The sequence below is a fragment of the Seriola lalandi genome, unplaced genomic scaffold, assembly GCF_002814215.2.
Source record: "Seriola lalandi dorsalis isolate HSWRI2012SDOR001 ecotype SW California unplaced genomic scaffold, Sedor1 jcf7180002054486, whole genome shotgun sequence".
NCBI classification, from domain to species: domain Eukaryota; kingdom Metazoa; phylum Chordata; class Actinopteri; order Carangiformes; family Carangidae; genus Seriola; species Seriola lalandi.
Window position 1 is genome coordinate 1,604,842 of NW_019525039.1, and position 11,401 is coordinate 1,616,242.

The window sequence follows — 11,401 nt, forward strand, 5'->3', positions numbered from 1 at the left end:
TTCAAACTGATTTTCATATTTGGAGGTAAAACCCTGCACTATTTTGACCACACCTATGCAAATATTTTCTACCTCAGTGCAAATTTAGGTCACAAAATGTGAGCAATGTGTCTCTGGAGTCATGGATGGCGCTGAGGAGAAGGGAAAACAAATTCCAACTTTTAAGGGAACATGCAAAAGAAGAAGGAATCAAAATATGACCACAAGCCAGTGCATTAAATCTCAGATTGTTTACTGTATGTTGATGAAAGTGATGTTTTATAAATAAAGGTTCATGCATGCTGTCATAGCTTAGTATGAAAACCAAGGCTGAGCTTGCAAATGTAAAGAAAACTTACTTTTTTGAAAATAAATTCAGGGTGGTGGATCCTATGACACACATCATAACTTTCTCTATGTACCGATCTGTCTGTGTCAGGGAGGCCCATGGTGGTGTCCACTGGGATGCAGTCCATGGAGACGATACGTCGGGTCTACAAGACAGTGAAGGAGCACAACCAGAACTTCACCCTTCTGCAGTGCACCAGTGCCTACCCTCTGGATCCAAAAGATGTCAACCTCAGTGTGATAGCAGTAAGAGCAAAAGAACAAGTGTCTCCTCCCAGTCGGTCGTCATGTCCAATGAGTCCTCCCTGTTTGGAGTGCAGTATAATAACATCTCTGATCTCTACTCAATTGTCAAACTGAAAGCGCCTCACAGTGTGTGTGAATAAATACAGTATACATTTGTAAAAAACACTCTGCCTTTTTAGGAGGAATGATTCCCTGCTGAATTGCACAGATATTGTGATGTATCACACGTGACTGTCTTGCTGTTCAGTTTAATGCATTTTGCAGAATTATAAGAAATACTATAGTGAGTCTTCCTTGAGATGTATTATCTCTGTCTCTGTGCCAGCACTTGTGCTTCTTGGGTGTAGCCCATCCTTTCTTAAACAGGATGGATGGTTTCATAAGTTGAAATCTGATAAAAGGTATGGTATGTATAACTAGACAAACCGGCTACGGCCAGGTATAGGGGCAGTCTGTTTACCTCTGTAGTCAAGGACTTGCGCTAATCAGAAACACGCTCAACAATGATGTACCATTCAAAGTGCCTGAATGTGATAGGATATCACAGGTTTAATTATGCCTCAGTATTGTGCAGTGTTTGGGTGGGGGTGGGGGGGTCGGTGGGGGGCAGGCATACACAAATGACTGATGACTGATTAAAATACTATTTTTACCTAACCATCATCATGGAGTAGTGGAGCCAGGTGGAGAGCCACAGGTGACTGGATTCTGACAGATAGGTGGGATCAGGACTGGGCAGGCAGGCAAAAAAACAGAGCTGGACGTGGCAAAATACCACTATTGGTGACTGAATGATCTGGCGAACAATGGTGAGATCAGTGTGTTTATACTGGTGTTGATGGCAAGATGAATATCAGGTTTGGAAGGAGACTGGTGGGAAAAGGAAGCTCAGGAGGCCACACTCAGCTGCACTGGGACACACACACACACAGACACACCAATAGCATGGACTGGGGACAAACAGAACACGAGAGGGAAGGGAACACAGCAGAGACGACAGGAAAACGGGACCTGATCCTAACACATAGATAACAGGCATTAGACACAACACACACTAAAAGCATTAGTGGCAAATGAATTTTGACTTCTTCCCTTTCTCCTCCTGAAGGAATATCAGAAGGAATTCCCAGATGTTCCCATTGGATATTCCGGACACGAGCAGGGGATCTGCATCACCGTGGCCGCCGTGGCGATGGGGGCAAAGGTCGTGGAACGCCATGTGACCCTGGATAAGACCTGGAAGGGAAATGACCATGAGGCGTCCCTGCAGCCCACAGAGCTGGCAGATCTGGTCCGAGCCATCCGACAGGTGGAGGTGGCGATGGGATCACCTGTCAAGCTGATGCTACCCTGCGAGAAGAGCTGCCACGATAAGGTTGGTTGGATTCCATACAAGAGACTAAAGTTCAGGGTGTCTCCACTTTAGCTGCTCTCATTTTAGCCATTCTTTCTTTTTTTAACCTGTCGCTCACAAGTCCCCCAACTTTAATATAACGCCATTTTAGTTTTAAACAAAGGGACTTTTTCAAATAATAAAGAAATTGTCTTTGCAAACAATGGTCCGCCATCTCCCATCAAGAGTGTGACAGATCACTCTCTGGGCACATGAACACACTTCTTTGTGCATGCAGTCTTTGTTTCTATCCTGTTGTTTTTTTGCATGTGCACAACCACCACCTTAGTTCAGGAAAAACGCAAATATGTGAAAGTAATAAACAGAGAATAGTAATAGTAATAGTAATTTTCCTAACATGATGTGTACTGTAGCAGAGTTAAATAATAATTAAATTATTTCCTCCAACTGATATGAGCTGATATGATGATCAGATAGATGCATATCAAATAGCTCCACTGGAAATCATATGGTCCAATATTTTTTCCTTTCCCAATTTGTCAGTTTTAATAATATGACAATGGTTTTGTTTTGTTTGTCTCCTCTCTTTTTTTGATTCCAGTTGGGCAAGTCAGTGGTGGCCAAGGTGGCCATCCGCAAAGGCGTGGCTCTGAGCCTGGACATGTTTGCAGTGAAGGTTGGTGAGCCAAAGGGCATCTCTCCAGAGAATATGCAGCAGCTTGTGGGCAAGAAGCTCAAAGTGGACGTGGAGGAGGATGACAGCATCTTGGCAAACATGATAGAATAAGGGAGAGAGAGAGGCAGACAGACAGAGAGAGGGATAGAAGGAGAGAGATGAGAGGCAGAGAGAGAGGCACACAGGGAAATGATTTACAGTGAGATTTACAGTGTGAACAGAAAGAGATACAGTAGAGTGAATGATAGGGACGCCAAAAAGAAGAATTGAGGATTAGGACTGTGTATCTGAGTGAAAGAGAAAGACAAGAGGTTTGAAAGGCAAATTACACTCAGGCTGGTCAGGTCTGAACAGGATTAAACCACAGCCATCTATGGAAATCAACGTAGAAAAATTACTCAAGCAGTGATGATGACAGTTTATTTAAAAGGGGTGTGTTGTTGGGAAATGTATTTGTGTAGTATTGCCAAGTCAGTTATGCACCTCAGTTCAGAACTCTGGATTAACACAATAACATACTCTAACATAATGAAAACATATTCTCACAGTAAAAGCCAAAAACTGGAGTTGCATGACTGTAGTGTGATTTGTACAACTTTAACAAGATAAATATTGGACATATCTGCATGTCACTGAGAATGCATGCAAATATTAGCTGGTAATCGGCTGGTCAGCTACATTTGCATCACAGCTGGCTTGTAAATTTCCCTCATTCAATAGTAACATCATCTCTGTTTGGAATGATCTGTCCCTGCCTAATTTCTCCAGCAGAAAATCATGATAAAAGTGTGATGTGTGATTACATGTTTGAATATATAGGCTACACTTTAATCACATGCAGTGCCTATATATGTATAGTGTATTTGTGGGGAATTTACAGACAACTGGTGCTAGGATTTCTCTTGCAATCTCTGTTGATTTCAAAGGTGCCAGATGTGGTCCTGTAATAGTAATTAATGTTTCTGTGTTGTTCATCTATCAAATAAAATTGATCTCAATAAGATTACTTTATTTTCATTTCACAAAACTCTATCTTTTCAAATTTGATTTGGGGGTTTTCCAGTCTCACCTTACTTACAGTTAGTCAAGACTATGTTTAAACTAAATTTTGTGTAAAATTGTCAACTAATGGTTTTATTTAGTTTTAGTTTTGGAGTTTATACATTTTGCATTTTAAGCTCAAAAACTGGAATGACTACCATTTTCTTCGTCCACTTTTTCACCTGTACTGTGTGCTTTAATTTATGGTTCACTACGAAAGAGGAAGTCCTCCCACATCCCGGATGTGCAGCGCATAAACTGTTCCGGTCGGCTTTTCCCAGAGACAACTCACCACAGTCTTCTGTGAAGAAATTATTTTAACTAGTTGCTCTTCGTTTCCATTCTTGTGAACAAAATGCCTTTAAAGTTTGAGCTGTGTCCCGGTAGAATGATCGGAGGTAACCATCCATGCTTCATTATAGCTGAAATTGGACAAAACCACCAGGGAGACATCGAGATTGCCAAGAAAATGATCAAGATGGCAAAGGTGATTTAAAAAAAAAAAAACACACGCAACAACGTATTAGTTTATTTTGAATGTTTTTCCTTTCTCTCCTTCTACAGCTTGCTCGCACGCGCGCACACACTCAGGAATGACATGACGTCCAATTTACAATCTTGCTCGCCACAGCTTCCTCCTCTCAATCGTTAATTTGAATAAAATATAAACATAGCTAATGTGTGTTTATCGAGCTTAAAGCTTGAATCAATAGTTATGCATATAATGGGGTGTTTAATGTAGGCTACCAGCTGCAATTGGCGGTAAAGGACTATGTAACAGGATGTCGAGCCATGTAGTAGAATGATAAATTGCCGGATTTGTGAATGGAGTCTGGCGTGTAAATTTATGCATCGCACATAGTAGTAATAAAAGTGGCCTTACTAGACTACTATATTCATGTGACGCCATTGTACATGCCTGTTTTTTCAACATTATAGATAAGCTAATATGTCTGATTTTCACCTTAGTCCCAGGTACTGGTAGGTATGGCTGCTGACTTAAAACCATGTATATAATTATACAAAGCCACAGTATGTTGCAGCCTTGGGCTACATAAAAAAACAGTAATGATGCTATCTGCCTTCAGTTCACTAAAAAGGGATAGATGCATGGAGTGTACTGGTGCCCTCTGTAGTTTGGTTTCTGGCTGTAGTTTTGTGCAGCAGTGGAAAGACATTAAATGTAGATTTAAAAAAAAAAAAAAAGAAGAAATTCAGAAATAAAGCCAAAAACTTCAGTATGACATCTTCTTTATAGTCTAAGTATTGCTTTGTTTTGACAGGTATTGCAGCCTGTCAGGGCTGTAAATATATTAATCCAATGTTAGTTTAGTACTGTGAATTTTATTTTCCATACATGTTGATTTGTGTATTTGCTTTTAAACAAAAAAAATCATACTGTGTTCAGCTGACCTAGTAGGAAGCTCCTGTTATCTCTTTGTGATCTCTAGCACCATCTTCTGAATTTACAGTTATATATCACTTGTATTCAAAAACATTATTGGAATCCCTTAAAATAAATCATCACTACTTAGTTTGATTTAAAGGCTTCATCTTCTTTTTAGCTCTCACTTATATCCACCTTCACAGGACTGTGGTGCCGACTGCGCCAAATTCCAGAAGAGTGAATTAGAGTACAAGTTCAACAAGCGAGCCTTGGAGCGCCCCTACACCTCCAAACACTCATGGGGGAAAACATACGGTGAACACAAGCGCCATCTAGAGTTTAGCCACGAGCAATACAGGGAACTGCAGAAATATGCCGAGGAGGTGGGGATCTTCTTCACTGCCTCAGGGATGGACGAGGTAAGAAAGATAGAGAGGTTTCATGACATTTCAATCAGGCTTAAGTTGAACTTAACCATAACTCATTCTGTCTTTAGATGGCAGTGGAGTTTCTCCATGAGCTCAATGTGCCTTTCTTCAAAGTGGGATCTGGAGACACCAACAACTTCCCCTATCTGGAGAAGACTGCCAAGAAGGGTGAGCGTGAACTGTTGTTACTGGAAAAATGTTGACCATAAGCAAAGAGATCTAAACCTTGAATGTGCTCCCTATCAGTCTGGCTGATGTGCCATTTGATGAGCAAACAAGCCACAAGTGTCTAATGTATGATTCTTATTCAGACTACTCTTCCTTGACATTCCTGCTTGAACTCCTGGGACTCTCTGAGAGTAAAAAAAAGTGTTGCCATAGCAATTTGCCTTCTACGTTAATCGTATTTTTGCCCTCTTGTGTGTGTCAGGACGTCCCATGGTGGTGTCCAGTGGGATGCAGTCCATGGAGACGATGCGTCGGGTCTACAAGACGGTGAAAGAGCACAACCAGAACTTCACCATCCTGCAGTGCACCAGCGCCTACCCTCTGGAAGCTGAAGACGTCAACCTCAGAGTGATCACTGTAAATACAATAGAATCAGATTTTACCAAATGTTGGTTCATCGTCATGATGTTCAAGTAAACAAGTCCATGTTGTGATGGCAAGATATTTGTTTTGCCAAATCCAAATTTTACTGTTTATCTTCCCAGATACAAGACATGAAAGATGATTCTAGTAAAAGTATTTCCATACCTTTTGTGTTAAAGTTGAATTAGGATAAGCATTTATTTTGTCCTAATACTTTCTAATTCAGTTTTTTTTTTCCTTTTTAAAACCTGGATAAAGTTCATAATCTAAGCTGTAATTATATTGTATGAATTTGAGTCCATCCTACAACCTCAAATCCAGATTTCGCTGAGTTCTGTTTTCCACTCTTACAGCAAAAAAGGCAGAATTACCATAACCATTAGTTTTTATTAATGTTCACAAACTTAAGCTATATCCTGATTATTAGATAGGAGCATCATAACATATGAAGAGTGTCTCACCCACAACAGGAATACCAGAAGGAATTTCCTGATATTCCCATTGGCTACTCGGGACACGAGTCTGGGATCAGTATTTCGGTGGCGGCCGTAGCTCTTGGGGCAAAGGTCATCGAGCGTCACATAACCTTGGACAAGACGTGGAAAGGAAGTGACCACGCAGCCTCACTGGAGCCCTCTGAGCTAACCGAGCTGGTCCGCTCCATCCGACTGGTGGAGAGGGCACTGGGCAGCGGCCTCAAGCAGATGCTACCCTGCGAAAAGCCATGCCATGATAAGGTTAGAATTCCTCTTTCTTCAAGAAAATAAGAGTTAGGGTCAGAAAAGTTAAAGAGGACATTTGAGATATTACTTTTCCTAATTTTCTTTCAACTTTATGTTAACTAATGTCTCTCCCCTCTTTCTTTTTCCATTAGTTGGGTAAGTCAGTGGTGGCAAAAGTAAAAATCCCCAGAGGAACCGTCCTGACTGTGGACATGTTGGCAGTAAAAGTGGCTGATCCCATGGGTGTTGCAGCTGAAGACATCTTCCAGCTGGTCGGTAAGACCGTGTCGGAGGACTTGGAGGAGGACGACAGCATCACGCCAGGGGTGGTGGACAGCTACGGAAAAAGGGCTAAGTGCTGAGGATGGAAGAGAGGTTTAAAATGAGTTAAAAAAAAAAAGAAAAAGGAAAAAGGCACTTAATTTGAGAGGAAATTGAATTGTTTCCTCTGTGGATAAATCTGAAGGAGCTCAAGATGACACCCGCAGGAGTGTGATGGTAATTTTGTTTGGTGCTGCTGAGATCTCTGACATTCAAGTCATGGACCATACTGTAATTGGAGATTGTATTAGAGTCTGATAGTTTGAATATCATCACAGTTCCTGTGCTCTGATAACTCACCCCCCACCCCCACCCCCACCCCCCTCAGCTCTTCATTTCCAAAGCATTTTTTAATTTTCTAAAAGCCACTTATTACTTACATAATACACAAGCTCTGGCAAACAGGCTCTTTAATCAACCTACCGTTATCTTACAAGAGGCTCGGTAGTAGTTCCAGCTTTTTGTACTTGTGCAGTGCAGTTACTGAGGTCGCAGAAAAGCCAGTTGTTACTGTTAACTAAATATACTTTGAACTGTACACGGTCAGTGTATTCTTTTTGTACCTGCTCACTGAGCTGTCAGGATTGTCGGCCAGAACCAGAATGACTTAATCAAAATGAGTTAGTGTTTGTACTTGCTGTTTAACCTTATTTTTGTCATCAACCAGGCTTCTTCTGTCTTTATTTCTGGCACCAACGCGGTCCACTAACCATCATTTAAGGATGTTGTCAGCATGTGGAAAATGTTGAAGCTGAATGTTGAGAAATCTTATGATAATCTGAAAAGATGAAGCCTCCAATAAAATATCAATTTTCAATCAGATATCAAAATCTCTTTGCAACATTGCTTTGGTCAGTCGGTGTTAAGCATGCATAAAAGTACTCTAACTGTCATGGCAGGTTCTTTATATGTAGTTAATATATTCTGTATAGTAGCATTACCGTTTATTATACTATGTAGCATATAATACTAGTACATACTGTATTACAAAAACATAAAGGAAAGTGGTGTGTGCATTGTCTTGGTAAGTATACATCATTTTAGTTCTTGAACTATTTATTTTTGATGGATCAGGTGATCTGTGTGGATATGAAGAGACATACAAAGACAGCGATGTTGCCAAATAACATCCTCACTGACAGTTATACTTTTAGCTCCAGTGCTGCAGAGGTCATGATGCTAAATGCAGATGTCTCCCTCCTGTTATTTGTGTTATGATGAGATTTTGCCTCCAATTGCAACGAAGTTAAAATAAGTGTAAATTAACTAAGTGTATATTAAGATCATGAAAAGTGGAAAGCAATTTCAAAGGATTTTTTCAAAGCCTTTGAAAGTATAAATTCTTTTACACCATAGGCTCACCAATTTAAAAAAAAAATAAAATAAAAAAATTTGGATGATGTTTTGGACGTGGATCACAACACTGCAGACCTTCCAGCTGATTTACTGCAAACACCATCTTTGTTTGTTACTGCAAGTTTAATGTTACATGGATTATCTTCAGACTGTCTCACCAGTGAACACAGAACACTGAGCACATTGAACGAGGAGAGGTTCATGATCACAGACTAAAGTAAGATTTAAAAATCCCCTTATATTACCTTTCCAATACTTTCTCCGGTCATAACATGTGAGTTAGTACTGGTGGGAAAAATGTTGTGGATATGAGCCCACTGTGTGTTCCAGCTCCCCACAAATGAGTTTACATTTTGTTATGTAGAGAAAAGAACGAGTTGTAACTTCTTTTCATCAAATATACAAGTAGTGTTGTGTTTGAACCACCAGATAGAGCTGTTCCTCTGTTGTCCACATCATCACAGGCTGGATTTACACAAGCAAGAGTGTCAGCCCATATCTGACTGTTACAGTGTTGGTTAAAGTTTTCTTCTTTTTTTTTTTTCATATAAATTGCAGGGGCCACTGTGCTGGGACTGATCCAGTTCTCAGTCTGGATTTCTCTGTGTTTGAGAATCAGGATTTTCCAAGGATTATGCAAAGTTGTCTGTCTGACACAAGTCTCAGGCCTCTAGTGTCATGGTTGTATAGGCTGGCTGTCTAGCTAGAGCTATGTAAAGCTAATTACCAGCCATCTCAGTCATTGATATCATGACCCTCATCACAGTGTAGCAGAACTTTATCTGTTAAAAAAATGAAAGATGTATCAACACGTACTGAAATAGTAAAAGAAACAGATATTCCTATGATATCCATGTCAGAACTTTGAACGTATGTGTTTGGGTTTAATGGTTTTATAGTGTACTTAACATACTTTATATTCAATAATTTCAATATATATTTATTTGAATCATTTTATATAATTTTTTTTTTTCATTTTGCACAAACACAAACAAAAGTTCAAGCTTTTTTTTTTGTACAAACAAAGAGCACATAACCACTGCAGCATTACCAACTATCACCACACACACACACACACACACACACACACACACACACACACACACACACACACACACACACACACACACCAGTCAGCCATAACATTAAAACCAGTCACCGATCTGACCGATTACCTTGGCTGTCCCTGCTCATAGATAAAGGGTCTCTCTCGAACTCATATATAACTTAGAAGCTATTTCAGGCAGGAGCTTTAGCCAATAAGCTGCTGCTGATCCCAGCTTCACAGAGGAACATTATTCTCTTTTACTTTTCACTGACTGGCCTACCAGTGAGATGACTTGGCGACTCCTCATCTTGATTAATTGCAAAAAGAAAAAAAATCGAATCATTTAATGGACTTTCGAAAATTAGTCTGTGATGCAAAATCAAGGTTTATATTTATATAGCCAAGGTTTTGCTAATGTTTATGTTCAGTCACTGTAACTCCAGCTATCTCAAAGTCATCCCCCTGACAGATCTCATATATGTTTGTGAGAGAAGAGTATTGTTTAGTTAACCCAAAACGACTACCAAAGGTCTGCTGGTTTCTTCTGCATGCCAAGAGACTTATTTGTATTTCAAGTTCTGCAGACGATGTACCTCAGCCTACCTAGAAGGAGGGTAAGGTTATCTTGGTTGGTTATGTAACAAGTTCAGCCTTTTCAGAACTTTACACAGCCCTTAATATAGAAGCTATGGCCCAAATAAAGAATTCTTACTGAAGTCAAACAACCTCTGCAGCAAACCAAGTGTCACCTCAGGCCGTGTCATTGGCTTCTTTTTCTACATTGTAGAAGTACACTAATCTGTTACAGGTTTTAATATTGTGGCTGATCAGTGTGTATGTATGTATAGACAAAATATAGAGAGAACACTACACCTTTCAGCCATTTTAGCACAGTTTGTATTTTCGTTTTTTCATTTAACTTCAATATCCTCTGAGCAAGAGTTTAGCAAAAACACACACACCCCTGTTTCTTGAGGCTATTTAATCTTTTAAGTGCTCATGGCAGGGTGAGACCAACTGTAATCCATTAAGAGAAACATTTTGCTTGTGAGGGAAAGTTAGCGGTCCACTCCATTAAGGCTATGCTCCTGTTTAATTGGATAAGAGCAGTTGGAGGTGAGAAACAATAGGCAGGTCTGGTTGGATTTATTCCCAGTAAGGAATATGTTGTTTATGAAGGAAGTGAAATGGAGTAATGCTTTTTATTTTTTTATTTTTTAAAACATCATTCTGACAACAGACTGCCAAAATCTTACAGTTTTCTGGTACTGAGTCATTGATTTTTTTTTTTTTTAATTAATAATTATTAATTACATATTCTTAGGAAACACATTCTTCACCTCTCTTACTCTCTCTCTCACACACACACACACACACACACACACACACACACACACACACACACACACACACACGCACACACACGCACACACACAGGTAGTGCACCTGTAGGCAGAGGTAGAGGTGGAGCTGTGTTAGGGACACGCTACTTAACAGAATAGGTCAGATCATTTGAACTCACTTCCAGGTGGCTATTGAAGCTTACAGTTCTCACGTGTAAAGCCTGACCTGACCTTAGCTTGCACAAATGCACGCACACACACATATAACCCTACTTCTTTCTTTGTAAGGACACTCGGTGACATAATGCATTCCCTAGCCCCTTACCCTAGCCTTAACCATTACAAATGAATGCCTAACCCCAACCCATACCCTCAAGCTGAACCTAAACTGAATTCTAACCCTAAACCTAAAACCAATACTTAACCATCAAAAAGCCTTTTGAAGTTCTGTCAGAAAGTGAGAATGTCCTGTCGTTCCCAAAATGTCCTCACTCTGTTAGGAACATAGTTTTTTTGGGTCGTCACAATGTAGCATTTACAAGTACACACACACACATACAC

At 40.0% G+C, this 11,401-nt stretch overlaps 2 protein-coding genes across 2 annotated transcripts in view; both read left to right on the forward strand.

Moving 5' to 3' along the window:
* LOC111659704 (N-acetylneuraminate-9-phosphate synthase-like) overlaps window positions 1-3,606 on the forward strand; it is an 11,105-nt gene extending 7,499 nt beyond the window's left edge. Inside the window, exons 5-6 of the mRNA XM_087175742.1 lie at window positions 1,682-1,948; window positions 2,529-3,606. Of these exons, the coding sequence (XP_087031868.1) occupies window positions 1,682-1,948; window positions 2,529-2,714 (453 nt within the window). The 3' untranslated portion in view covers window positions 2,715-3,606. The remainder of the gene's footprint in view (window positions 1-1,681; window positions 1,949-2,528) is intronic.
* Window positions 3,607-3,778: 172 nt separating this feature from the next.
* On the forward strand, window positions 3,779-7,923 carry LOC111659703 (N-acetylneuraminate-9-phosphate synthase-like). Its single transcript, XM_023412712.2, has 6 exons — window positions 3,779-4,131; window positions 5,235-5,450; window positions 5,528-5,627; window positions 5,890-6,044; window positions 6,521-6,787; window positions 6,925-7,923. Exons 1-6 carry the CDS (start codon window positions 4,000-4,002, stop codon window positions 7,132-7,134), a joined length of 1,080 nt encoding a protein of 359 aa, XP_023268480.1. The 5' UTR covers window positions 3,779-3,999; the 3' UTR covers window positions 7,135-7,923.
* The last annotated feature ends 3,478 nt before the right edge of the window (window positions 7,924-11,401 follow it).